This window comes from Lathamus discolor, chromosome 21 (assembly GCF_037157495.1).
Source record: "Lathamus discolor isolate bLatDis1 chromosome 21, bLatDis1.hap1, whole genome shotgun sequence".
In the NCBI taxonomy this organism is placed as follows: domain Eukaryota; kingdom Metazoa; phylum Chordata; class Aves; order Psittaciformes; family Psittacidae; genus Lathamus; species Lathamus discolor.
This window is the reverse complement of record NC_088904.1, coordinates 3,759,087-3,786,541: the sequence shown is the minus strand read 5'-3', so window position 1 is coordinate 3,786,541 and position 27,455 is coordinate 3,759,087. Positions and strand designations below refer to the sequence as shown.

Here is a 27,455-nt window from a genome sequence, read left to right as displayed (position 1 = left end):
TAACATCTGAGACGTTCATCTCCAATTTAATTGTAGGGCCGTCGTCCCCCTTCCTGCACGCAGGCACACATTAGCATGCAGCAGGAGTACAGCATCCCCTTTAATGTTTACTCATCCTTAGATTGCAGAAATTGTTGTGTGAATTCCTTCTTCAATTAGCTCTGGTACTCCAAAAAAAATATTGTTCCGTTGCCAGCCCCGTTATGATCATTTCCTTCCTTTATACTTCTATTCCCCAGAGTAACTTGAAAAGAAAACCCTTCTCCATCCTCCCCTGCAAAGCCCCCTTCAAAACTGGTTAAAACAAAACCAACCAACGTTTCCAAAGGGAAGGCGCTGGTGGCTGAAGTGCCACTTCCAGTCACCTTTCCATCATGCGAGGGGAAAACAGAGAGATCAGAAGGAGGATTTAGACAAGAAGCCCACTAAGTAAAGCTAATTTTCCATACTGAAGGATCCTGCTCGTGCTGTGGAGGAGCTTTGTTGAGCGGAACAGAGAAGACATCAGAGGAGCCTCTGCGGCAGTTTTCAAGTGCTTCCAGCCACCTTCCCAGCCTGAATCCCACAGCAGAGGAATGAACGGAGCCAGCTCCAGCACCACAGAGCACTGCGGGAGCGCATCTACCACCTTGTCTGGGGCATCTGAGGAGGAAACTGCCCCAGCTGCTCCCTGCAAAGGGGCTGGAGGGATGGGAGCTAAACTGTGAGCACAGCTAAAAACGTGTGTGTGGATGCTCCAAGAGCCGCTCAGCAATGAAGTGACCAAAACACCCACAGCACAGAGCCCCAGACTGGGCTGGGTTGGAAGGGGCCTTAAAGCTCATCCAGTGCCATGGGCAGGGACCCCTTCCACTGGAGCAGCTCCAAGCCCCTGTGTCCAACCTGGCCTTGAGCACTGCCAGGGATGGGGCAGCCACAGCTTCTCTGGGCACCCTGTGCCAGCGCCTCAGCACCCTCACAGGGAAGAGCTTCTGCCTAAGAACTCAGCTCAGCCTCCCCTCGGGCAGGTTCAAGCCATTCCCCTTGGCCTGGCCCTGCAGACCCTTGCCCAAAGCCCCTCTCCAGGTTTCCTGCAGCCCCTTTAGGCACTGCAAGGCTGTTCTAAGGTGTCCACAAACACAAAAAAAAAAAGCCCCAATTCTACCGTGAACCCTCATTAAAACCCAGCCAAGTGCTTTTCTCCGCCAGCAGACAGCTGAGAGGCGGCTCCTCCCCGGGGCCGTGCTGCAGAGCTTGCTTTGCACTCCACGGAGCACAGCGAGGTGCGATGCTGCCGCAGCAAACAGGGCAGCGAAACCGGGAGAGCTCAGCGGCACTGAGCAAACGGCCGCAGTTCCCGTTTCAAGGGAGGAAATTTGCATCCAAAGCATCAAGAACACTCTAAGTGGGAGTTTCAAATGAATCCAGAGCAGATCCATGCCGCCAGCTTGTGTCTGTGACTGGAATCCCAGCCAGCACCAGCCTGAGACCTCAGTGAGAGCCTCCCCTCGGCAAGAGCTGAGAGTTCCAGCTTGTAGCACAGAGCAGGGACAGGGAAATAATGCGGAGCACAACATATGTGCAGGTAACCCCACACGAACAGGCCACAGCCGTGAGTGCTAATCGGGGCCACCAGCCCCCTGAGCCTGAGAATGAACAAGAATCCCAGAATCCCAGCTGGGTTTGGGATGGAAGCGACCTTAAGCTCCTCCAGCTCCAACCCCTGCCACAGGCAGGGACCCCTTCCACTGGAGCAGCTTGCTCCAAGCCCCTGTGTCCAACCTGGCCAGGGATGGGGCAGCCACAGCTTCTCTGGGCACCCTGTGCCAGAGCCTCAGCACCCTCCCAGGGGTGGAAGGTGGATATAAAGAACTTCTTCCTTATATCCAACCTGTGCAAGCACTCGGTTTGCATCCTACTGCATCTCCCACAGACTGCCCCGGTGAATGCTCCCCATGCCTTTGTTAAGCACTGCAGCTAACTTTGCACAGTAGCTCCCCAGGGAAAGCCAAAGGGTGCTGCTGCGGTGGGGCTGGGCTCCCCCATGCTGGTGTAACACTGCACTGAGCTTCCCGCAGGCACATGGACCGGGAAGCATGGATTGAAGGAAAGGGGAGCAAACTCTGGGCCAGGCTTTAGCCCCCCTGGGGCTTGGACCAGCCTGAGACAACGGTGCCCTGCACAGACAGGCCTTTCCTTAGCCGTGGTGAGCACCGGTGTGAGCAAGGAGCCTACAGCTTAGTTCAACCAAATCAAGGTTATCTTAAAACTGTGTCTGTGCTGGAATCACAAAAAGCCTTTGCAGACAAGTACTGACAGGGCCAGGTTAACCCAGCAGAGGTAAAGCCAGGGCCAAGAGCATCACCCGCAAGCTGGAAGCAGCCTCTCCAGGCAATCAGCTCCTCAAGAGCTGCCCCAAACCCTGCTGCTCCCCAGCCCTGAAGCCAAGAGACCCCGAGGGGGCACTTGCACCTCCAAGGGGAGCCTTTGTAAGGCTGCAGGATGCGTTTGCAGCCTCAGCGGGTGCTGCCAGTGGCATGCTTGGTCTGTGAGTGCCATCTACAGGGTTCCCCACTGCCCGAGCCCTCACCTGCCCACTCCAATGGAAGCCCCTGCCAAGAACAAGGTTAAACCATGCAGCAAATGCAGCCACTTGCCTCCTGTGGAGCAGGAGAGCAGGGACATGGGGAACTCGGCTTCTCACTTCTTCAGTGCCACTCATCTGCACAGCCAAGCCTCCACAACCACCCTCCTTCAGGAGATGGGTGGAAAGCAGATGTTAGTGCCAGGGAACATCCTTCATTTGATCCAGGCTTTTGTTCTTTGGACTGAAGAGCCAGGATATCCCCATCAGGCAAATCGTAGCTTGGTTCTCCCGTTGCAGAGAGGCTGGGATCACCCTTGTAGGGATTTTACTGAAGTCTTCTATACAAGAGAAGGGATCAATGTCACACAGGGGGGAAGGAAAAGGAGGAGACTTTGGGAACTGAAACCAACCCTGAGATGACTGGTGAAGGTGAGCAGCAGGCAACGAGAGACGTGTGGCTCCAACACACAGGGCAGGTTGATGGTGTAACTGCTGCCAAGCTCAGGCAGAGGGAGGTTCCACAATGGCACCAGCCCCACAGAACCACAGAGGGAGCAGGTGAAGGGAATGCTTTATTCCACTTGTGTCAGGATACAGGAGGGGGGATGCTGTAAACCAAAGTAAAACCAATCAATGGATGCAGGGCTGGTTGCTATTTAAAAGTAAATCAGCAACTGAAGCAGGAGGTGAAAGACTCGCTCCTCCATTCCTGGGAGCACGGGCAACACGATGCACTCAGGAGCTGCGTTATTGACTTCTTGGCAATCTGCTCAGACCACGGGTCCCTCTCCCAGCACGGCAGATCCCGCGTCCAAGGGAAACAAAACAGAAGCACGTTATTAGCAACAGAGAGCCGATGCTCAAATCGCGCTCAGTCAATCTCATTAACCTCAGCAGACGGTGCAGTCGATTTGCCTCGCAGCTCAGTATCAACAGCAGAGGATTCGATGCAGCCTTCCAAGAAGATCAGAGGGGCAATTACATAAACCTAAGAAATGAGGCTTTGGCTTTACACGCTTGGGATTGTTTCAAGCGAACCCTGTAGCTGTCACTTGTGACACACACAGGCTGCTGACTGCAGCATCGCCCTCATCACCCTGTGCCCATCAGCTCCAACAGCCTTTTGGCACAATTGCCCGGAGCCCTGCGCAGGCCAAAGTCCACAGAGTCCCCTCCTGGCCCCCCTGGCTCACTCTGGAGGAACAAAAGGAGCTGGTGAGGCATCAGCCTGCCCAGGGACAGGCACACCCTGCTCTGAGCAGTGCTGTGTGCTCACACAGGCACAGCCCTGCAGCCATGCAGCTCCTGGACCAGAGCTGCATCGCCTGCTCAGAGCACACTTGTGTCTGTGAGCACACGCGTCTGTTTGCATCCATGTATTTAAACCTAGCCTGGAATGCTACTGGAAGATCCAACCGTTGCAGAGACCTACGAGGTTGTCAACACCGGTATCAAAGACAGATAAAGTACCTAAAACTATAACTGAAGTAACTACTCAGCTGCTCTCTTATTACAGGAACAATGAGAGGCTTTAAAAGCCACTCTCATTAGCAAGATCAACCCCTCCCAAAAGAGCCTGCACCGATTCCCATGGGCTGTTCCACCCCTGGGAGGAAAAGCTGCTCCGACAGCTCTGATTTATTCTTCCAGGAGGCATGGAGCAGCAATGCCAAGCAACAGACTTGTCCTCAAAGGAGCCTCGCATCTGTGATCAGCATCTTTGTCTTCTCCTCTGAGAAAATGCCTTTAAGGTTACTTTAGAACGGAGCAGGAATGCAAGGTCCTGGCCTGCAAAGAGCAAATCCAGGACCAGGCCTCCAAGATTCGGGATGCTCCAGGGGAAAATGAAAACAGCTGCATAGGGGCATTGATTACAGCTCAAACCAGGCTCCAGATAAAACAGGATCAGAGCAGAAGTGAGAGCAATGCTACGCTATAGCCCCACCATCACCTTTTTCCTCTCTACCCTTTAAGGACTGTGAAGAAACGTGCCCCCTGGGCTGGCAGATCCTCCATTACCATGTGCATACACAGCATCAAAATCCAGACCTCATTATGTGCTCTGGCTCATTCCTTCCACACCTTTCCCTGCTCAAATTCTAAATTACCTATTACAGCCAAACCAAATTCTACAAAATCACGTTCGCGGCAGGACCTGTGGCTCGAGGTCTCCTCTTATCAAAATCATCCAACTTTTAACACTAAAAAGAAATCATCCACTCCTGCAAGGTAAGGAAACGGCCAAATTGCAAACCCCACCTGTCTAACAGGGAGCAGAGCCTAAAGAATGATCAAGCTCATTGCCTCAGGTAAAGAAAGGCCAAGGAACAGCAGCCAAAACGCTGAGCAGGGGCATGTCAGTGGGCTGAAGCAGAGCCAGGCTGACCCGGCTCCGGCACAGAGCCCCCAGCTCTGCACAGGGAGCTGAAGAGCCAGAGAAAGCGATCAGCACGTGCACAGGCCTGCCGGGCTATGCAGGATCAAGGAAGACACGCTACCACGAATCAAACACATCAGCTCTCTGATCACCCAAGGGGCAGCAACGGCCAGATTTAGCCATTACTCCATCCTCACAGAGGAACGCAGCGAATGCTTTCATCTCTGCATCAGCTAAACAAGCAGAAAGTACCTAAAAGAGGCATGAAAGGATACAAACGATATGAAATTAGGGCACATCCAGGTGCTGTGTTCACATGACAGCATTACTAAAAATATATATATATATATTTAAAACCTTTTGCACGTGTGCAAGACAGCACCTGAGTGATGCTTCTCCAGGAAACCTCACCCACTGCACAGAGAAACGCTGCCCCTCACACCGGAGAGCACCAGGATCACACATCGCTCCCTCCGCCACCGCAGGAGGGGCCTCAGAGCACCAGAGACCCCCTGCAGAACCGCCCTTGCTGTTTGGTTAAGGACAGCTCTTTCTGCCAAGGCTTGTCCCCTTCTGTACAGAGGATCTGCTAGCTAAAAGGAAGGAACCATTCCTCCAAAGCTTTCTCAAACTTCATCTCAAAGTGAGGTCAATGCGGGAACTCCCTGACCTGCAGGGTAACTCCCTTGGGTTCTCCTAACAAAGGCACTACCAGTTTTGGGTGGGGTGGGACCTGAGGATACAGGTCTGCAGTACCCATAGTTTTCAAGGGTGGGCCTTCCCTTCAAGCCGAAAATGTGCCGTAAACAGGAGCACTGAGCAAGCAGTTTCACCATTGTAGCAGCAGCTCCACCTAACAATGACCTTCTAACACATTCACATTTGGTCCTGGACTCTAAGAACCCAAATAGGAACACAATGGGCTGCACAGAAACATCCCAGTTTGCTGGGTGGACACTGGGACACAGCGTGAGTACCAGCAAATGGAGTGAAACTCCAGTACCCTTCAAGAAGAGAGGCATTCCGAGCCAGGGCTCTCTTGGTTTAAGAATCACAGCCTGCAGGGGTCTGGGTCCTGCTTTTCCAGCCATCAGGTGCTCAGAGACAGGTCACTCATCACACCAGCAGTGAAGGCACCTGAGCCAAACTGCAGGGCTCCAGCTCTTCTTCAGGTGATCACAGAGACAGCAGCTCAGCATCCCGCAGCTTGGTCCATGTCACACACTCCCCTGGTGAGCACCCCACGGGAGCTGGGCAGAACAGTCTGAACACCCATGGCCCCACAAGCCTAATTCCTCTTTTGGTGACCTGCGCCTCTGGGCTAAGTGGCACTTTTCACTTGTAAACGTGTCTTTGTAAACTCATGTCACGACCTGTTACTACCTCATGTAACTGCTCACCCTGCAACTACAAGCAAATCAATGCATTTAACTCACACTTGGAACTGACAGGACACTATCCACACCCAGCACTAGTGTAACAGACAACAGGAGTTCTCCCAGCTCCTACCAGATCAGAGTTGATTACAGAGACACTTCTGAAAGAAGTAACCTAATGCTGCATGAAGGAACGAGGATCAGCCTGTAAAGGAATCCACTTGCCTGATACATCAAGCTGACTGCCACAGTAAGTAGAGAGGGATATGAGCACCTATAAAACACACAGCTGCAGCTCTTGAGTCCAGAGTGGTAAGATGACAAATGCTGAGCATCCATCCAGGAGTCACGTTCTCCTCAGCACCTCCCTATGCAGGTAACAGCACCCAAGGCAGCATCACTTAGCTTGCAGCTCCACCTTTCCCTAAAAATGTGTGTGAAGAGAACAGGTTTGGTCCCCTTTCCCCCGCCCCAGCTATGGAAGTGTTTGGACTGTTCATTAATAGTCATTTGAAGCAAATATAGAAAACAAAACTCGAGCACTGGTGATCCCGCTGGACTTGCAGCCCCTTGGTCAGTCTGCGCCATTGGTGCCGCTGGTCCCAAATCATCTGGAAAGAAGAAGACACCGAGCACCAGTGTGAGCAGGGAGAGCGTGGCAGATCACTACCGACCTCAGGACAGCTGGGGGAGCTGAGGGGCCAGGCAGCGAGCACACCCAGGCGACGTTCTGATTGACTCATCAGTTCCTGCTCAGCCCCAAGAACCTGCCAGAGAAACCCGACGGGTGTCACGCAGGAGATGAAATCACAGCACTGGGAAAGCAGGAACGGATGCCTCAATGGCACCGGGAGGTTTAGCTTAGGGGAAGTTCCTATACCGGGAAAACAAGGAGGTTTTGTTTTCTCATCTAATGTGGGGAGGCTCAGCTTGGACACACGGGCTCTGTCCCTCCTAGGGACCAGCTGAACACAAAGCAGTGCTCCAAACAACCCGGGGTACATCCCTTTCAGTGCACTTGGTCACACAGACGCAGAAAAGCGAGATGAAGCCTGTGTGCCAACACAGGCAGACCACACACAGAAGTGTAATTTATGCAGATCTGGTTACAGGATCTGTGCCAAAGCTCCCACGTCCTTAGAAAAGGAGCTTTAGCCCCTTGTGTGGAAGAGAAACACACGAACCAGGCGCTTACCGCCGCAGGTTCCTCATCTCAAACACCGTGTCCTCGTCGCTGTCGAGCGAGGCCATCTCCGTGTTCTCGTCGTAGCTCGACAGGAGCCCGTATTTCTTCCGCTGGGGTTTCTTCAACCTGAAATGAGTTTTTCGCTCGTTTCTGGGTCCCTCTGACCTGGGGCTGGGGAACACAGAGCGCAGGGTGAGGGCGCTGCCGTGGCACAGCCCTGCGGGAAACGGGGCCTTAAGAGAACGGGGCTGGGAGGGGTTTCAGGGCTGCTGATGACCCGCAGTAATTAGCAGTGGTAATTAACAGCGGTGCGAGGCTACAGCAGCGCTTCATGCCCGCTGCGACGGGGGTGCGCAGGGAAGCACTGGGATGCAGATGGGTGCTCTGCTCAGGGAAGCACTGGGATGCAGATGGGTGCTCGGGGAAGCACTGGGATGCAGATGGGTGTTCAGGGAAGCACTGGGATGCAGGGGGGTGCGCAGGGAAGCACTGGGATGCAGATGGGTGCGCAGGGAAGCACTGGGATGCAGATGGGTGCGCAGGGAAGCACTGGGATGCAGGTGGGTGCTCGAGGAAGCACTGGGATGCAGATGGGTGCTCGGGGAAGCACTGGGATGCAGATGGGTGCGCAGGGAAGCAAAGCTTCGGCCTGGCAGGAGGAGGGAGGGGGAACCCAAGGCAAACGGGGCTCGGCCGCGGGGCCCCGGGAGGGGACCGGGCCAAGGCGGGGCTGCTCCCCGGGCCGGGCCGCACTCACCGGAACGCCCGCAGGAGGAAATAAAGCGCGGCCAGAGCCGAGAGGGCGCTCAGCACATAGACCGCCCGCTTCAGCACCGGCAGCCCCGACCCCGGCAGCAGCGCTGACCCCGGCGGGCGCCGCGGTCCCGGCGATGGGCTCGGCTGCGTCCCGTTCCCCGCGGCCGCCCGGGTGGCGTCCGTGGCGTTGTTCGGGCCCGGGGTGGGCGGAGGAGAGGGGGAAGCGGCCCGGGCGCCGTGCGGCGGCAGCAGCAGGAGGAGGAGGAGGAGGAGGCAGCGGGGCTGCGGCCGCAGCATGGCCGGGCCGGGCGCTGTGGAGCGGAGCCTCGGCGGGGCGGGCGCAGGAAGGCGGCGGGACGGTGCCGCGCAGCGCAGGCCCCGGCCGGGCCCGGCGGAGCCGCACGCCGCGTTCCGGGGCAGCGCCGTTCCGGGCCGGCCCAGCCGCAGGCTCCGACCGACCGGCGCCGCTCCCAGCGCCAGCGTTTCTAAGCCCGCACGGCAGCTCCGGGCTGACCCGGGCGAACGGCGTTGAAGCGAACGGCGTTTGGCCTAGAAACGGCCCCCCCACACCACCAAGCTCACGCCGCAGGTGCCGCGATGGGCTCCGGCCCCTTCATCCCGCATCCCTGCTCCCTCAACGCACCCAGCTTTAACGCAGCACTGCCAAAAAGAACCGAGGCGCCGGTTTTGCACCTATCAATGGTTTCTGCCTGCGTTTAAGCACCTGGTGTCAAGGAAAGTCGTTCAAATAACGCTTTGTAAGTGCTCCCAGCTTGAATTTGATTAAACATCACCCGATTGCAAAGGTTTCTCATAGCGTGATATAATCCTCCAGTACCATGCACATCCCGTTGGTGCATTGCTGGGTACAACCCCCAAAATGTGGTGGCTGGTTTCTTTTTTTAAAACCCGTTCATTTAGGTAATTTGAAAAAGGTTAAAAAAAGAAGGAAAAGGAGGCTTGAGGAAGGAAGCTCCATAATCATTCCCATTACATAGACACAAGCAGCACCAGGGCTCTCATAGTCCCGATGGCTCTTCAGCAGCAAGACCCCTGCTCACCACCCTGCAAATTCCTTTGTGCCTGGGACTCCCCAGCAAGATAAAGCATCTCTTAATGACAGCACAAGGGTTTAAAGCTGCGTTACCACTTAATGAGTTTATTTATACCAGCCAAGCATCCCACCTCCACCACTGCTGCCTGCCCAGGGGAGCTGACTCAAGGAACAGCAGGAGCAGTGGCTACACCTCAGCAGGTTGGCAAGCCCCAGCCTGCCTCAATAACCAGGCTTTAGAGCTTACGATCAGAGAACACACCATCAGCTCTGCCCTTCAAACACCCTGCAGCTCTCATTGTCATTGTCACCAGACCCATGTGATGTCTCCGTAGTCACTCGGGCTGTACGAGCAGGCTTCTTTGCGTAACACACTGCTATTAGGAGTGTCCTTCAAGCAGGGAAAGCACAGCCAAAAGCCAGAGAAGCAACAGTTAAAAGGGGAAAAAGCAGGATAAAGCAATCAACTGCTCTTTCAATACAAAAAAGGTGGGCAGGGTAGCAGAGACCATCAGAGACCCTCCTCCTTGCCTACAATACCAGTGCAGCCTCCTGCCCCATTCTCTTCAAAGCTGCCCAAAATACATTCACAGCCACCAGCCTCTTTGGCATTGTAAATCCTCATTACCGAGCTGCCACGTTTTCAGGTTTGACCTGAGAACAAGACCTCGTTTTTCCTGAGCATCAGGTCACAGCCTGGTTCTGGCAGGTCTCACTCTCATTCTGGAGCCCCATGCCAGCAGGACAGTGGGAATTAAGTCATCTAAGCTGCTACCTGTGAGCAGCAGAAACACATCTGAGCTTTCATCAGCAGAACTTCAACTGCTCCGATGCATGGGGAAGGAAATCATTATCCAAGCTCAAAAAAAAAAAAAATAGATTTAGCACTTAAGTGCAAATTACTTTTGTATTTTCTACCATTTCAATTGGAAGATCACAGCTTCTGTTCCACAAACACCAACGCCTTGTTCATGTGATTTCTCAGCCAACAGCTCCCTTCAACTACTGAAGTTCCGCAGATGCACAACCTTCATGTAATTCAAGGCTATGAGATGCAATTGACTTTGTTCCTCTAACTTGCCCTTGAAGTTGCTCTCTGTTCACCCCCCAACCAGAACAGCACAGGTTTCACTTTGTGTTTTTAACTGGGCTATACACCAGATACCTAGATCCCATTGTACACCTGGGCTACATCCAATATTCCTGTGTTTTCCCCACGAAAGTACTATGGAGATTCATGGGTTTTTTCCACATTCCAGTATTTTATTCCAGCTTAACTAATTGCCTTGTTCCATTGACCTATATAAAATCAGAAACGCCACTGCTCCAAGCTCTTCATCTCCACCTCTCCAGTCAGTGGCCATTCTTCTGGGTCTTCCGATACATTTCATTGCTGCAATGAAATGAAGACATTGAATTTAAAAGGAGACAAAACCCCAGAGAGATTTTCACCTAGAAACCACCAGTCTTGACATCACTACTAACAGGAACAGGGAGAACCTGCTGGTTCAGGAAAAGGGACTGAAGAGACCTTACCTGCTTGGCAAACTCCTGTGCTGGTCCCGATTCCTCAGAACGAAGGCTCTCCTTCCTCAAACCCCCACTCAGGTTCCGTGTTGAGTATCCCTCCTCCTCTCTTCAGCCTGCCAAAGCAAAGGTGCATTAATAGAGGTATCAGCTGGAGACTTCACATTGCCACCCGCCTCCCCCAGCACGAGTCACATCAGATACAAGGGTTTCACAAGCCATTCGCTGAACCCATCACACCACAGAAGCACAGTCTGGGAAAACTGTTCCGGGCTGGCTGATGCCTTGGACACACCAGCCAATGTATCATTTGATCCCTAAGCAGAGAGTTAACCACTTTGACATGGCTGCTTAGGAGGTGTGGGCTATGGGAAAAAGTTAATGGCAACAAGTAGGATGGCAAAGAAAGCTACAATTAAAGTGAGCAACTTAATGAAGTCTAGAAAGATTCTCAATAGATGAACACATATCAAGTCAGGGAATTCATTTCCCATCTTGCTTCCATACCTACTAGCAAGACATGACTGCATGCCCATCTCTGATCTGTGGAACCGAAGTTGTGCCACAAGCCAAAGGTTGCATACGGCATGGGTTACAATTTTTCCCTCAGTTGACCAAAATTGCCAAAGGAATATTTCACAGGTACATTAGACTTTCAAATGAGCTCTCAACAAGAGGAAGGATGCGGACATGAGCAAAAGGAGTTACCTCGAATTACAGGACTATTTCCACATATGAACTAGCCAAGAGAGCAGCTTTCGTCTCAGAGGTTTCTGTTGGAGGCACAACACTTCTTTTCTCCAAGGACACTGCAGTTTCCATATGCTAGCAAAGAATTCTTAGAACTTGTAAGGCAATGACAAAGCTACCTAGTCACGGCAATTTACCTACCAGTGAACACTTTTCAAGTTCCTATCAAGTCCAGTTACTAAAGGACTGATTCTTTACTACAGCTTGTCAATGTAGGCTACTTCAGCATTAAGGAAACATCAATCATCCTACCTAACACTGGCATTCCCTCAGCTGCTGACTTAGGCTTTGAGTGCTGAAGCATCCAACAGCATGTGCTTTCAGTCCTCGTATGTTAAAGTATGTTCGATTCACATGTCAAGACCGATTCAGATTAGAATCTAGCAGCTGGTCAATAACTCTGGCTCGCTCTTACACTGCCACTTTCTTCTCCTCTGACATCCTCTACTAAAGACTGTTCTTTTGTCTTCAAGGATTGTGTTGTGCAATGAAATGTACATGTCAGGAGCAGAGTTCATTTCAGACGGTCTTTTAATAGGCTTCGTAAAGCCAAAGAAAACTGTATACAAGAATCCTTTACCACTTCAAATACAATATCAATGGAATATGCATATTTCTTCCAGTAAAAAAGGACAATATAAATAAACATTTTCAAGAACCTCTTTTATGGTAAGTTTGCAAGTCTATTTCTGGGTAATTTACATCATTACAACAGTAAAAATACCGTTATGCAGGTTGAACATACAAGCAAGTTTCTCTTTAGATATATCAAGGTGGTTTGCCTTCCAACTTGTACCCAGGCTGCATTCCTACCTTGCTACACTAAAGGAATGTTACAAAAGACGAAGGTAATGCACTTAAAAAAAAAGGTTAAGTCCACAGCTTGTTCAGCTTCCAGTGAACATTGAATTAAAGGTCCTTTCTATCTCAAAAGAAACTGAATCGGGGCCCCAGCGTCACCACTTACAAAAGAAAAAAAACACCTTGGCTCATCATGGGAGGGCAAAATAAAACGTGAAGTGCTTTCAAAAAAAGATTAAAAACACTTGAAAGCCGAGCTTTCTTAAAAGGAAAGTCTAATCAGACCATCTCGTATCAGAAGCTGTCAGGCTGTGTTTGACAAGATTCAAACTGATAATACTACAAAAGTGGAAATACAAGTAGATGTACTACACAATAACCATTTCAGCGAAGCTCCAAAAATCTTTATAAATACAGCCATTGGAAGGACGATCTTGAGTCAGGAAGGATTTTTACTCGTTGTGTGTAGCTGAGGACAAGAAGCAGGCACAATTGTAAAGGCACTGAAGCATAGACAAGTTCCAGCATTTTACTCCCTTGCATTATTTCAGAAGCTAGTGCTAGTTGGCTACATCGCAAGAGAACTTCCCCCACCCTTGATTAAAGTTTGTTAGGGCATCCGAGTTTTGTCTTTAGTCTCAAGCTTGAGGAATGTATTTTAAAAGCTCCCTTTGCCTTAGATCCAAGCAACTCCTACACATGCATTACAAATTAGAAACTTAACTGGCACAACCACGTCCAAAGCCTGACAGATTGGTTCTTACGGGCAAGAACAGCAATAGCGGTACAGTCCGACTGAGCATCTCCAGATTCAAAGTACAGGGTCAGAAGGTTTAGAGTTCCTACAGCAAACGTACTCATCATTCCCATTTGAACCAGGGCTTACCGTAACTGTCATAGCTGTCTCTGTATGATCCTCCTGATGACCTGTCTCCATAGCCACCTTGACTCCTGCTGCGAGAAACATTCACCCGCTTTATATTTGCTCAACTGCTCCTGAAGCCTATTGACACATATGCCCAAGAGACAACGGGCTTAACGAGCTTTGCAACAGCCCACCAGCACATGGGATGACTTTACCTGCTATTATAGTAGTCTCTGGAGCCATTATATCCCCCACTTCTGGAATCAAATCTGCTTCCACCATAGCCTCTGTCTCCACCACCTTGAACAAACACAGGCCATGGGTTTCTAAGCATCCTGACAAACACCACTACTGCCCCACGCACTGAAGTGATCCACGTCCACTCACCTCTGGAGAAGCCACGGCCCCGACCTCTGCCCCCACGGAAAAACCCTCTGCCCCCAGAAGAGCCCCCTCTGTAGCCGCGGGATCTGTTCTCTGATGATTTTCCAGCCTGATCGACTCTGATCTGTCGTCCATCTACAGACTGGCAAACAGAAAATACACCAATTTAGTATTTAAACAGCAAAAAGACATGTACAATGAGTTACGCACTTTTACTACCAGCTATGCAGTACCCGATGCTACTAGTTCCTACGATGGTTTTATTTCACATTAATTAACTAATCCAGATGCACAATTAATGCTTCAGGCATATACAGGTATTCCTATAAAGCAGCATTATTTTTTAGGTATATAAGCCAAGTTGCACAACTTTAGCAACTCGTAATTAAACCGTGTTAACGTGCTACTATTCATCTCCTCTACACAGCCCTCATGCTTCTCTTAGTATGCTACAGGAAATAAAGAAGCTGCCCCAAAGCCCCCTTACCTTCCCATTCATGGCCATCATTGCATCTTTAGCATCATCTATGTTTTCAAAAGTAACAAAGCCAAAACCTCTGGACCTCTGAGTCTCTCTGTCTTTCACCACCACAACTATAAAGAGAGGAAGCAGAAAAAACAAAGCCATGAGCACCGGTGCAATGAGACAAACGGATGGGAGCATCCAGCTGGGCACTGCAGCCTTACCTTCAGAGATCTGTCCGTATTTAGAGAAGACTTGTTCCAGCGACTGCTCGTTGGTGTCAAAACTCAGGCCTCCGACAAAGAGCTTTCCCTCATCTGATGCCATTCTGACCTGCGGAGTCAACACCCCAAGTTAAACACTCCCACAACGCTGGGACCATTTTTAACACCTTAATAGCTTCGCAAAGGGTACAGGCTCCAGCTCCACCGAAGCAGCGATTTATGTCATAGGGAAGAGCCCACAGAGCGGCTCCGCCCAGGGAGCACGCCCGAGGCCGGGGACCAGCGGAGCCTCGGTCCAGACAAGCCCCGGGCCAGGGCCCTGAGGCCGCTCCCGCTCCCCGGGTCCCACCGCGCATGCGCGCCCCGCAGCGCCAGCACCGCCCCTTACACCCCGCCCACCGGCGCAGGCGCACTCCGCCGCCCCTCCTCCCGCCAGCCGCCATTTTGCACGGTCGAGGCTCGTCGCCATTTTGTTTCCGAAAGAGCGCTCCGGCCCTCCCGGCCCCTTCTCCTGCCCGGCAAGCAGCCGGGGGTGGCTCCGCCGGGCTCCCCGCACGTCCGGGACCACAGCCACGCCGCGGGGCGGGCGCCATGCCCGGACTGCCCCGGGGAGCAAGCCCTGCACGCCTAAGACACGTTTGCTTTCGCTCCAGCGCTCCGAGCGCCCCGGCCCAGCCCGGCCGCAGCCCGCGGGCGCCTTACCGGTGCCCTGGCGCAGCAGCGTCCACGCAGCACTTCAAAGCCTCAACGCGATGTGCGGAGGGGCTGGCGGGGCGGTGGCTTATAAACGGCGGCTGTTAGCCCCGCCCACGTCGTGAATATGCAGATTAACCCCGCGGCGGGGCGGGGCGAGTGACGACACCAAAGCGCTGCCGCCGCTGCACGTCCTGGTTGGGCCGGGCTTCGTTAATATTCATGAGCGCGGCGGGGGGCGAGGGGCGGGGGGCGCGAGCGCAGAACCGCAGCTTCCTTCCCAGGGCCCCGCCTCCCCCGTGTGGGCGGGGCGTGAGGGGCGGTGCTGATTGGCTGGGAGCGCGGAAGCCATTGGCGGGGAGAGCCCCTGTGAGAAGGAAGGAAGTGGAGGCAGCTGATTGGCTGCTGCGGCTCCCGGGGGGCGTGTCCTCGCTGCCCCAGTTTCGCGCCCTTCGCGGCAATGCGGTGGCTGCCGCAGACAAAGGGGCCGCCTCAGGGGCCGCCGCCATCTTGGGCCCGGTGTCCCCGCGGCCCCCGGCCGGTGCTGCCGGCGGCAGCGGGGCTCCTGCTCCGCCGCCCCGCAGCGTCCTGCGCCTCCGCTCTCCCCTCCTCGGAGCGAGGCGGTCGGGGCGGGCTGTCCCCACGTCCCCCTACGCCTTGGCTACCGGAGCGTGGCTTTGTGGCATGGCGGCCCGTCCCCTTGTCAGAGCGGACCCATGGCCGCGTCTTCTGCCCCAGAGCCTCCCGGGGCGGCTCCGCTCCCTGCTGCCGCTCTGCCTGTTCCCAGCTCCTGTGGCAGCGGAGCGGGATGGTGCCTGCAGCGGGGCAGCCGGAGCAATGAATGCACGGCTTCTTCGCTGGTTCCAAAGTGTAAAGTTTGGGGGGGGTTAGCAATAACAAAACTCCTTTGCTCAGCCCATTAATAAATACTGAAAAGGGGTGGGCTTTTTTAAGGTAAGGATGTGCTCAGCATTAAAAACTTCCTTTTTGAAAACTGTGGCAAAGCTGAACACGAGGGACGGGTTCAGAAAGCCCTAAAAATAAAGCTTTTTCCAGTTGTTCCCTACAAGAAAATGTAAAACGGGTTTAAAACGGTTGTGCTTTATCTGGCAGGAGGAAACGCACCAGAGGAAGCGTGGGCCGGAGCTGGGGGAGAGGAAGAGAGCAAGGTTGGCCGGGGCCCGGAGGTCACCTCGTGTCCGCTCTGCCTGGATACGGCCTTCCCAGTGAGCAGCAGGAAGCGCAGCCCGAGCTCCTTCCCCCTATGGAGCGTTCCTGGTCGGAGCAGGGTGGCACGGAATACTCGGCGCTGCTGGAGGTGCCGGGAGCAGGTTTCTGTGGGGGTGTGCGGATAACGCGATGCGTTTCCTAACCCAGCGCTGACAGAGACCGCAGTGAAACGCGAAGGCTTCTGCCCACTGTTGTTCTGTGAAAGCCGCGAGTACCCTTGTGTAGCCCAGAGCAAGGAAATGGGGCTTTTCCTTTCTCTTTTGTTATTTAACCTGTCTGCATCTACGTAGTGCCTGGGGTCTCCAGGAAAAGCGTTGTTTTGGACACAAGCATTGTATAGTCATTATGAAATACAGAGGAATCTCGGTATCGCACTCTGCCCCAGTCTCAGCTGTTTACACACAAAAAGAGGGGTTTCGTTCCTCCTCAGCGCAGTTCTCACCACACCACCCGGTTCTGTGTTGCAGTGCTACAGGTACGCAGGGCCAGCATGTAAAAACCAGTATTGATGAAGTACCAACCAGTATTGCTTCCTTACTGTGATAAAGCTGAAGAACTTTATGGTCCTGAGAGCAAAGTAACAGCTGTATACGTTTTATATAGATGAACTTTTAAGTCCCTTCCAACCCAAACCAATCTAAGATACAACTGAGTGGATCCGCTATGTTTTGCAGTAAAAGGAGAAGAAAAGGTTCAACGCTCAGAGCCCTTAAAACCAGGGTGAAACTGTGAAAGAAGGATTTCTGCTCCCAGATTTGAGGGGGGTTCTTTGGCTTCAAACTCTGGGTTTGAATTACTGTGTAAGCCTGGAATGGGTTTTAATTCCACCTAATTCTGCATGCTCCATCATCCAAGGGGGAGCAAGGAGGCTCCTGTGCCGCTGGAGGCTGCAAATCAGTTTTTGCCCTTCAAGAAGGGAGAGGAGAGCCCAGTGCTGAGCTCGCCTCCTTGGCACTTGGATTAGATCAGAGACACTTTAATGAGAGCATTTGTGGTCCACGATGAGGGTGCATGAAGTGACCTTGATGCATGGTGCCATTTCCCAAGCACACTGAGGATGAGGATGGCCACGCTGGGATGCTGGTGGGGAGGAACAGTGCCACCAGCCTGCTCCAGAGATCATCCCTGCTGCAAACGTGAAGGCACAAACATGGGTTTTAATGGACTTGAACTCCTCCTGCAAAGCCAGTGCAGGTCAGTGTTGAAGCCTTGTTAACTCTCCTGGTTTGCCCAAAGCCACGTAGCCACCGAGCCCCAGCCTGCTCGGCTGCCCAGATGTGCTCCCCATGTTCTGGCGTCACGTTCCTCCCCCTGCGCCTAAGCACAGCAGCAGGACCACCCCTCCTGCAAGCAGCAGCAGCAGCAGCAGCAGCAGAGCAGCAAGCACTAACCACAGACCCAACCCTTTGTGTTTGCTGGGATCGCAGGGAACGAGGGAATGTGATGTGGGACTCAGCCAGGGGCTGCCCCCAGCCTCCATCCAAATCTATGGCTCTGTCCTGGCTTCCCTGCAGGGTCAGCCTTGTGCCACGAACCGGAGCAGCCTCTGCAGCAGGGGAACACCAGCAAGAGCAGGCACGGTCTCGTTGCCAGCCTTCGACCTGGCAGCACCAGGGAAATACTGAGCCAGTCCGGAGTTTGGGAACTCTCAGTCCCAAAGCCCACAGGAACAAGACTGTTCCCTTCCCTCTTACCACTTTCCCTGAGGGAGTTGCTTTTCCAGCTTTGCAGTTTGAGAAACAAAACCCCTGACGCAATCGCGCCGTTGCCATGGCAGGAAGCGCCGCGCTCCCCTCTGTGAGTTACCATGACCAGGAATTACCGGTTGTTGGACAAAGCCATCGCAAGCAAAGGGGTCAGGGGCACAGTGAGGTGAGCAGGAGGGGGTGCCCAAACCTGAGCACTGGGAAATGAGTTCAGCTCTTGATCCGTGCTGGTGAGAGCGCAGCCGCTGCCATTCCCAGCTTTAGCTCTTCCCGTTGTCTTGAACCATCCCCTTGCAATGAGTGACCACTTCATACCCAGGGCCCTGATCTCCATTGCTCCATCCCTGTCCCTTAACACCAGCAAAGACCAAACCTGGAGCCGGTACGAAGCGATCTCACCTTGGTTTAGAGTAGCACACGCTTCACAGGGGGCAGGTACCTGCATGTGGCAGGAGGAGGCTGGGCTGCAGACAGGGATGCATGGACCCAGACAGGGATCCACAGACCCAGAGGCATCACCAGCAGCAACCCTGGCTGCTGCTCAGTGGTACCTCACCGGTCTGGAGCTGGTGATGGGGAAGGCAGAGGCTACCCTGAGGGGCTTCATCTGCAATAGCTGCTGGGGTGGAGAGGAGGAAGAGCCTGACTCAGAGCCCCGGCATGATACTCCATTCTTCCTGGGAGAGGACTTGGGGCTGGGAATGCTGGTGCACCCAGGCTGAGGTTGGGAAGGGGTTTGGGGCTGGGAATATGTGTGCATCCAGGCTGAGGTTGGGAAGGGATTCGAGCCTGGGAATGCCAGTGCACCTGGGCTGAGGTAGAGAAGGGATTTGGGGCTGGGAATGCCAGTGCACCTGGGCTGAGGTAGAGAAGGGATTTGGGGCTGGGAATGCCAGTGCACCTGGGCTGAGGTAGAGAAGGGATTTGGGGCTGGGAATGCCAGTGCACCTGGGCTGAGGTAGAGAAGGGATTTGGGGCTGGGAATGCCAGTGCACCTGGGCTGAGGTAGAGAAGAGATTTGGGGCTGGGAATGCCAGTGCACCTGGGCTGAGGTAGAGAAGGGATTTGGGGCTGGGAATGCCAGTGCACCCGGGCTGAGGTTAGGAAGCGATTTGGAGCTGGGGATGCCGGTGCACCCAGGCTTAGGTTAGGAGTATGGTGAAAATAGAATGCAGTAACCAAGGAGACCATGTAAATGGCTTGGCTCTGGGAAGCCGTTTTATCAGGGACTGATGCTGTGCTTCTCAGCCACATCATGGAAAAGTAAATCCTCTGTTGTCACACCATCAATACCTGCCCAAATAGAGCCAAAACTTAGAACCAGCTGAACACAAGAGCTGCTTTCACACCTAAAAACCTGTAGGCAGCAGCAAGGGCTGTGCCATCTCCTTAGCTCATACTGCTGTTCCCACGTCGAGGATCCATCGATAGCCCAAACTCCTGCTCAGCCACAGCATTGCCCATATCACCTGGCCCTGCCTCTGTCCCCAGATGTAACCTGGGGACATTTGGCTGCGTGTCACCAGCACAGAGCCGGGATTCACATGTGGGTCCGAGTGGTTGGTTTTGCCACCCTGGCTGGAAGGGCAGATCAAACCCATGCCATTGACAGCTCCACGCAGCGAGAACAGCCTCAGATCAGCCCACAAAGAGCTGCTCAGCCTCCCTCAATCGTGTCCCTGCACCTCCGGAGGGCTGAACCATGTGGGATTTGTACCCTTTTCCTCCAGCATCATCAGCGCTGGTTACACAGCAGTGCTTTACCAGCATAAAGCCTTTCACCTCCCGGCTGTGCTGTGGTGACTCGGTTTGGTGCAGCAGCACCCATGGGACCCCCAAAAACCCATGTGGGGATCTGCCCCAGCACCTACGGGGCTCTGTAGGTGGGATCTCCCCCTGCATCTGCCAGGGTCAGAACAAAACCACCCCGGTGTGGAAAAGGCAGCAGCACCCAGAGACGTGTGTTTCTCTCTCCCACCTTCACTCCTGTCAACCTACCAGATGTATTAAGGACTCATCTGGGTTATATAAGCTCTCATTAATCATCATCTAAGAGTATTTGCAGCATAGGAGTTCTTAAGGTCAAGAGATGCTACCCAAGGACACAACAAACACGCTTCCACTGCACGAACACTGAGCGACCTTGCAGGACAGAGGGCTGGGGATGCAGGGGGGCTTTTGTCCACGGATTGCAGGGGAGGGAACTGCCAGAACACCCCATGGCTCCCATCGCACACGCCGGTGCCATGGGAAATCAGAGCTTTCCTACGCTCTGGGCCCCCTCCGTGCACAACTCACACCACAGCTCCCCCTGCACAAGGGCCCCAGGGCTCCGCTTCCCTCTGCTCACAGCAAGTCCCCATGTGCTGCCATTTCCCTGCCCTAGGGAATGTAAATCACCTTGGGACTGCAGAGGAGCTGCTTTCCTGCTGCCCACACCCGGAGCAGCCGCGGCTGCAGAACCCCCCCCGAGCTGCAGCATCGGCTCTTCTGCCTGCCCAGAAGGTTCCCCTGGCCTCGCATGAGCTCATCCTGCTCCGTCCCCCTTCGGTGCCTCCCCGCTCCGCGCCAGCAGCGCCCAGGCTGTAACCCAACCTCTCCCTCTGTGCTGCAGGGGAGGAATGAGAAACGACAGCGGAGCAGATTCCTGGCTGTCTGGGTCACTCTCTCCCCTCTCCTGAAGCTCCAACTCAGGCGATTCCTTCCCTTTCCCCCCCTCCCTTAAGGCGGGGAAATGAATCGGGAAAGATCCCCCGGGAGCTGATCTGAATGAAGGCAAGTAGAGGCAACGTTCCTGCCTCCAGCAGCACCGCGCCTGCCCGGGGAGCCCTGTGTGTGCGGGGAAAGGCAGGATTCCAGCTTGGTGCAGCAATTCCCAGAGCAAAGAGCTTTTGGGGGAGCTCAGCTCCGGAGCCCCTTCCTCCCCGTATCGCTGCCCAGGAGGAGATGGGCACCATCGGCCTGCCGTCGGGGTGAGCTGAAGGGAGAGATGGGCTGCAGCCCCCCTGTGCTGAGCTCCCCGCTGCCACGTCCCAGGCACGTTGTCCTGTTCTGTGCTGGAATCCCTCCCGCAGGCCATTCCAATGCTGCTGCCCCAGGAAGCTGAGGTCTCCCCAGCATCGCTGTCGCGCTGGAAGCGGGGATGTGACCTGCTTCCCAGCACAGCGCGATGGAGCACGGGGCAGAGAGCAACGGGGACCACCAGGAGCCACCGAGGACAGAAACCAAACCCCCTCCTCCCGCTGCTTTAACAGCCCACAGACGAGCACAAGTGATGCTGCTCAGTTCCCTCCCAGCTGCACATCTGGTCCCAGCTGCAGGGAGCTTGGGGATATTTCACATTCAATTGCGTTTCTGCAGGCTGGGGGGGAGCCCGCGGGGGCTGCCCGGGAGGGGATGCAGACAAAGGGGGGCACATGTGGAATGTCGGAGAGGAACAGCCCTCCTGGGTGCTGGGGGCCTGCGGGCAGGGCTGAGCCGGGGGGTTATGGCTGGGCGGGGGGGCACAGCGGGTGCTTCCCTCTCGCAGCGCCCGTGGTTCGGAACAAGCAGCGCAGCGGCGAGATCCGGGAAGCGGCGGCCGCGGTTCCTGTTTTACACCCGCAGCTCCAGCACAGGGGCCGGCTGCGGGCAGGGCGCTGCGGGGAGTACCGGGGGGGGCTCAGGTTCTGCAGGGCCCCGGGACGCACCGAGCCCCTCAGCCCAGCAGGGTGGGCAGCGGGGGGGTGAAGTGTTTGCATGCACCGAACTGTGCTCAGCCGCTGCTGCCCCTGCCCTGCCCCGCGGCACCCAGGACCTGCCCCATGCTGGTGCCTTTGCAGCCCGGACCTCTTCCCTGCCTGGTGTGGGGCTGCGGATGGGTGAGACCGTGCCGGTGCCCGGTGCCCGAGCGCAGTGCCCAGCCCCATAGCGGCTGCCGGGGGTCTCAGTGGAGCCGGGGCTGAGCCGCATGTGGCCGGGCAGCGCTGGCGGATGCTGTGGGGCTCGGTGGGAGCACCGGCTGCTTCCCTGCACCAACCCGTGCCCTAGAGCACCCGGGGCTCACGGGAACGGGGGGAGCAGCGTGTCCCGGCTCGCCGGTACCAGCTCTCAGCTCCGCCACCTCCCGCCTGTGTCCCTGTGGGTCGGGGAGCCGGCGGGGCGCGGGGCGATGCTCCATCAGCATCCCTGGTGCCCCAGAGGATGTCCCCCAGCCCTGGTGGCCGGCCCTGTCCCCGGGGGCCCTGCGCCCATGGGTGCCCGTGGCACCGGAGGGTGCTGAGCACTGCCGTGGTGGTGGCAGCAGAGGGCAGCCACGCTACACGCACGGCACCGATCCTGCCCACCCGGCACCACACGTGTATGCACACGCGTGTACCCCATGGTGCCACGGCTGCGCTGTGCTCTGTGCAACCCCTGCTGTGGGGTCCTGCCCGCCTTCCCCCGCCAGCTCCTGAATGCGAATGGGGCTGATGCTGGCACCCAGCACCTCCTGCAGCACCCCAGGGTCCTGCCGCAGGGTGGCTCAGGACTTTGGGCACCGGCAGCACAGGGCTCCTGCCCATGTCGGCAGGGTCGAGCACATGTGACACACGGCACACGGGTGTGCTAACACGTGTGTAACCGGTGCCACCGGAGCCACCGCCGTGCAGCGGGTGGCAGCACACGCTCCTCCCGTCCCCCAGTGACCGCCTGCTTCGGCATGAATCACACAAGCCCCGTGCCTCAGTTTCCCCACTGGGGCTGGTGGCCCCAGGGCACTTGTGCACGAGAGCAACCAGACGGTGCCGGGGGGGCCCTGTCTGCCTGTGCAGCCCCCGGCTGGGGTCCCGGACCCCCCCAGCCCTGCACACTCAGCCCATGCACTCAGCTTTGCACATGTGTGCACACGCAGGGCACACATGCGAGTCCTTGTATGTATGTGCACACCCAGATATGCGTGCACTCCCACACCTCAGCTGCTGCACACACAGGCACGCACGCTGCCCATCTGGCTGGCACCCGCTGTGCACACACGTGTGCAACCACATGTGTGTGCACTCACACCCGTGCACCCACACACACATGCAATCACACCCCTTCGCCCGCACATACATGTGCACTCACACCCGTGCACATGCAATGTGCACTCACACCCATTCACCCACACACACACCCGTGCACTCACACCCGTGCACCTATACACATGTGCAATCACACACGTGCACCTACACATGTGCACTCACACATGTGCACACACAATGCGCACTCACACCCATTCACCCGCACGCACACCCGTGCACCCACACACATGTGCACTCACACACGTGCACCTGCACACATATGTGCAATCACACACGTGCACCTGCACACACATGTGCACTCACACGCGTGCACCCGCACACACATGTGCTCTCACACCCATTCACCCGCACACACACACGTGCACCCGCACACACATGTGCAATCACACGCGTGCACCCACACACACATGTGCACTCACACCCATGCACCCGCACACACACACGTGCACCCGCACACACATGTGCACACACACCCGTGCACCCACACACATGTGCACTCACACCCATGCACCCGCACACACACACGTGCACCCGCACACATGTGCACTCACACCCATTCACCCGCACACACACGCGTGCACCCGCACACACATGTGCACTCACACCCATTCACCCACACAGACACATGTGCACACGCACACACATGTGCACTCACACCCATGCACTCGCACACACATGTGCGCTCACACGCGTGCACCCGCACACACATGTGCACCCGCACACACATGTGCGCTCACACCCATTCACCCGCACACACATGTGCGCTCACACCCATTCACCCGCACACACATGTGCGCTCACACGCGTGCACTCAGGCATCCCCGCCCGGCCCCTCGGCAGCTCTGACACCCCCCCCCCCCGCCGCTGCAGCGTCTCCGTGGCAACGCTCCAGATTTATCAATGGAGACTGCGGGAAAATGCTCCGGGAGAGGCGGGAAGGGGCGGGGGGGGGTCCCCGGGAGCCGCGGGGGGGGCATGGGGAGCAGGGCGCGCCCGGTGCTCGTGCAGCCCGGTGCACACGCGTGTGCAAGGGGAGCTCTCCCTCACCCCGGGGGGTGAGAAGGGGCTGGCACAAGGGGAGGGGGCCAGGGCTGAGTCCCCCCCCTCCTGGGGAAGTGCTGCGGGCGCCTCGCACGCAGGCGCTGAGTCAGGGGCCCCTGTTCCTGCTCTGCCCCTGACTCAGCGCCTGCCCCGGGCAGGACACGGCCGAGCCCCGTGCTCAGCCGTGGGGAAGGGGAAGCGTGAGGAAGGCGAAGGGGAAGCGTGAGCAATGGGGAGCGGCGCAGAGATCCCCCGGGGCAGCACCCACGAGCGGCCCCAGGGCTCACACCTCTGCCTCAGTTTCCCTTTTTGCCCCTTCTCTGTTAAGACCCAAGGGTTTCCTGTGCAAGCCCTGGGGGACCCTGATGTGGGCACCCCGATCCCTCGCAATCACTCCTCTCGAGAAGGCCCATTGAGCACCCCGTTAACCCTGCAGGAAGGCACCAGCGTTCCATGCATGAGCACAGCGCTCCCGCGTGAGTGCACCGTCTGGCTGAGCACGAGCACAGGATGCGTCCACACGCGGGCACGCGCCCAGCACATGCACGATCGTTCACGTGCCCCGTCAGTCCATGCACGAACCTGCAGTCGGCTCCCACATGACACACGCTTGAGCACTGGGTTAACATGATCTATGTGTGAGAGGAGCAGAGCCGGGGCAGACAGGAGCCACCCACAGCCTGCACCCACCTCCCATCCCATCACCTTCATCAGCCTTCAGCTGGGGCTCTCCCTCCTCTATGAGGTGCCCAGACGCTGCGGGGATGGGCCCGGCTGCCCCCATCCTGCACCCGGCAGGGACGTTCCCCACAGCCGCTTCCAGGAAGGGCTGTACAGGAGGAGATGGGGATGTCGGGTTCACACCAGCTCAGCACTTTCACAGCGCTCAGCAGCTCCATCACACCCGGCCCATCACATGCCTGCTCACACACACGGGCCCCCGGCCAAACCCACAACACAGCGCAGAAAAGAGCAAAAAGGAGGGGGAAAAAAGCATTAAAAGAATCCAGTGAGCGGATGACCCTTTTCCCAGCCGCACCACAAAACATTCCTGACGTTTGGGTTGTGCCGGCGAGGGCCCACACGGGGCCCTGGGACATGCATGGGGCTTGCTGGCGGTGATAAAGCCTGTGCTGGGGTTGCAGCACTCGCAGCCCCATGCACTGCCTCTGCCCCGGGACCGCAGGAAGCACCTTTTGGGCTGAGAATGGACAAAACTGGGAGCAGAGACGGGACGCACAGGTCAGGGGCTGCATTGTGGGGACCGGGAGCAGCCGGAGCCGGGCAGTGCAGCACAGGGTCCCCGGGCGGTCAGGCTGCAGCGTGGGTTGGTGCGATTGCACAGGGTTGGGTTTTACACCCCGGGGCCAAGGGAGAGGCCGCTCGGACCCAGCCCAGGTGAGCCTGGACCTGGGAAATCCCCGGCTGCCGGAGCCAGGCGCCGGCCACTGCGGCTCCAGGGAGAAAAGCAGGTTTGGGGATGCCCGGCACCACCAGCACCCAGCAGCATCCTGCACCCACCGGGCACCGGCAGCGCTTCCCCTCCCGGCAGAGGCTGGGATCCCGGCTGCCGGCCCAGGAATGCTCTTTGCTGTGCCTGCAATCCTGCTGACTTCTGAAAACCGGGTTTGGAAAGAACCCCTCACCCGGGGACAGCGGCAGGGCCGTGCCGAGCGCCAGCAGCGGTCGTGCCGCTGCGCTCCAGCACTTTATTAATCACAGCCTGGATCGGCTATTCCATGATTTTGCTGGGATCGGTGCTGGGCTGGCAGCCCTGTAATTAACTGACTCAGCCTCTTCACCCGTCACAACCCCTGGCCAAGCGCTGCTTTTTCCCTGGCCCTGGAAGTCCCCGGTGCCGTGGCCAGCGGTCGCACATGGTGCTTCGTGCTGTGCTCTGCCCCAGCTCCCAGCCAGCTCCTCGGCTGCTCTGGGGGCAACCAGCTCCAGCAGCCACTGCCCTCGGGCCCCCTCGTCCCTGTTGGCCTGGTACAAGCCCTGCTGCTCCTTCCCCAGGCACATGCCCTCAGAGGCACCAGCCGCCGCTGCTGCTGCTCGGTGCTGCCGATGCCCAGCCTGGCGCTGGCTCTGTCCTGGCTCCCTCCTGGAGCAGCCTCTGCATCCCAGCCACCCCGAGCATCGCCCCAGCAGAGCCCCTCAGGACCCCGCAGCCACACAAGTGGCTTGTATGAAGCTTGCATGAAGCTCCTGGTGGGAGCCTGGCGTCCCCCTGTGCCCATCCCGGCTGCCAGCTCAGCACCGCTGGTGGGTGCCATGGAGGCATTGAGCTCCCTGGGTGCATTCACTGCTTCCCTCTCACTCCCCCAACTGCTCCCCAGTTGGCACCAATCCATCCTCACGCCTCCGGAGACTCCCAAAACATCCCCACGGAGCCGTGCGTCTCCCTCTGAACCAGAAGCAGCTTCAGCCCCAGCTTAGGCTGAGCCCCCCCCATCCCCAGCTCCCTCGGCACCCCCGGGTGCGGGGACACCGGCAGAGGCTTCAGGCCCCGTGTGTGGCACCGCGCGCGGCTCCCGAGGCTGCTGCCGCCCCGGGGCTCTGGGGCTGGGGGGCACCGGTGGCTCCCCGGTGCTGCCGGGGCGCGGAGGCAGCGCCGCAGCAGCTGCGCAGGCCTTGCCTGTTTGTCTGGTTCGCTGTGAGTCACTCCCCGTGGCCGCGCGTCCCCGCGTGTCCCCACTGCCATTGACTCACCCTGGCTCCACCGGCGCTCAATGGCAGCTCCAGCGGGGCACCGTGACCCCCCGGTGCCACCCGCTGGCCCCCGGCCCCGCACAAGGGACACGCTCGGGAGGGTGAAGGCCACGGCGTGCAGCAGCACCGGGGGCAGGGTTAAGGGGATTGGGCCAAACCCAGCAGCACCGTGCCAAGGCGCAGCAGCGAGGCGGGAGGCTGCGGGCAGCGTGGGCAGGGGCACCCTGGGGTGCCAGGGCGAGCTCAGCAGAGCCGGGCGCTGGAGGGAAGGGCCGGGGCGGCTGCCCCAGTCATTGCGAAAGCGATTCTGGCGAGCGGGGCCTGGGAACCGGCTGAGCGCGGAGGGGCAGCGGCTCCACCTCGCTCTGACTCACAGAGGCTGCCCGTGCCGCGGCACAGCGCCCTGGGCACTGCATGGCACCATGGGCACAGCGCCCTGAGCACTGCATGGCACCATCAGCACAGCCTCCTGGTCAATGCATGGCACCATGGGCACAGCGCCCTGGGCACTGCAGGGCACCATCAACAGTGTCCTGAGCACTGCATGGCACCACGGGCACAGCGCCCTGGGCACTGCATGGCAAAGCCAGCACAGCACCCTGGGCACTGCATGGCACCATCAGCACAGCGCCCTGGGCACTGCATGGCATCACGGGCACAGCACCCTGGGCACTGCATGGCACAGCCAGCACAGCGTCCTGG

At 56.9% G+C, this 27,455-nt stretch overlaps 2 protein-coding genes across 8 annotated transcripts; both read right to left on the bottom strand.

The window, feature by feature from the left end:
* Positions 1-3,120: 3,120 nt before the first annotated feature.
* Positions 3,121-9,108, bottom strand: FAM174C (family with sequence similarity 174 member C). The gene is made up of 4 exons (XM_065659011.1): positions 9,100-9,108; positions 8,263-8,810; positions 7,515-7,676; positions 3,121-6,930 (listed from the first exon to the last, which is right to left on the bottom strand). Exons 1-4 carry the CDS (start codon positions 9,106-9,108, stop codon positions 6,927-6,929), a joined length of 723 nt encoding a protein of 240 aa, XP_065515083.1. The 3' UTR covers positions 3,121-6,926.
* Positions 9,109-10,557: 1,449 nt separating this feature from the next.
* On the bottom strand, positions 10,558-26,832 carry CIRBP (cold inducible RNA binding protein). Of its 7 annotated transcripts, none has more exons than XR_010616811.1 (8): positions 15,032-15,137; positions 14,330-14,438; positions 14,130-14,236; positions 13,646-13,784; positions 13,474-13,558; positions 13,280-13,347; positions 10,852-10,958; positions 10,558-10,708 (listed from the first exon to the last, which is right to left on the bottom strand). XR_010616811.1 is itself a non-coding variant. In XM_065699646.1 (7 exons), the coding sequence occupies exons 2-7, from the start codon at positions 14,430-14,432 to the stop codon at positions 12,846-12,848; spliced, it is 519 nt and encodes a 172-aa protein (XP_065555718.1). In that variant the 5' UTR covers positions 14,433-14,438; positions 15,032-15,137; the 3' UTR covers positions 12,106-12,845. The 7 variants fall into 7 exon arrangements, 5 of the variants coding, with proteins under 5 accessions (XP_065555718.1, XP_065555719.1, XP_065555716.1 ...); XR_010616812.1 differs by having other exon boundaries at positions 13,280-13,344; XM_065699646.1 differs by lacking the exons at positions 10,558-10,708; positions 10,852-10,958 and adding an exon at positions 12,106-12,862.
* Positions 26,833-27,455: the final 623 nt, after the last annotated feature.

Coding starts and splice junctions, on each gene's coding strand:
- CIRBP (XM_065699644.1), bottom strand. CDS start 14,432: ATGGCATCAGATGAGGGAAAGCTCTTTGTCGGAGGCCTGAGTTTTGAC. Junction 14,237..14,329: donor ATACGGACAGATCTCTGAAG/GTAAGGCTGCAG, acceptor CTCTCTTTATAG/TTGTGGTGGTGAAAGACAGA. Junction 13,348..13,473: donor AGAGACTACTATAATAGCAG/GTAAAGTCATCC, acceptor TGTTTCTCGCAG/CAGGAGTCAAGGTGGCTATG.
- FAM174C (XM_065659011.1), bottom strand. Junction 7,677..8,262: donor TTCCTCCTGCGGGCGTTCCG/GTGAGTGCGGCC, acceptor TGTGTTCCCCAG/CCCCAGGTCAGAGGGACCCA.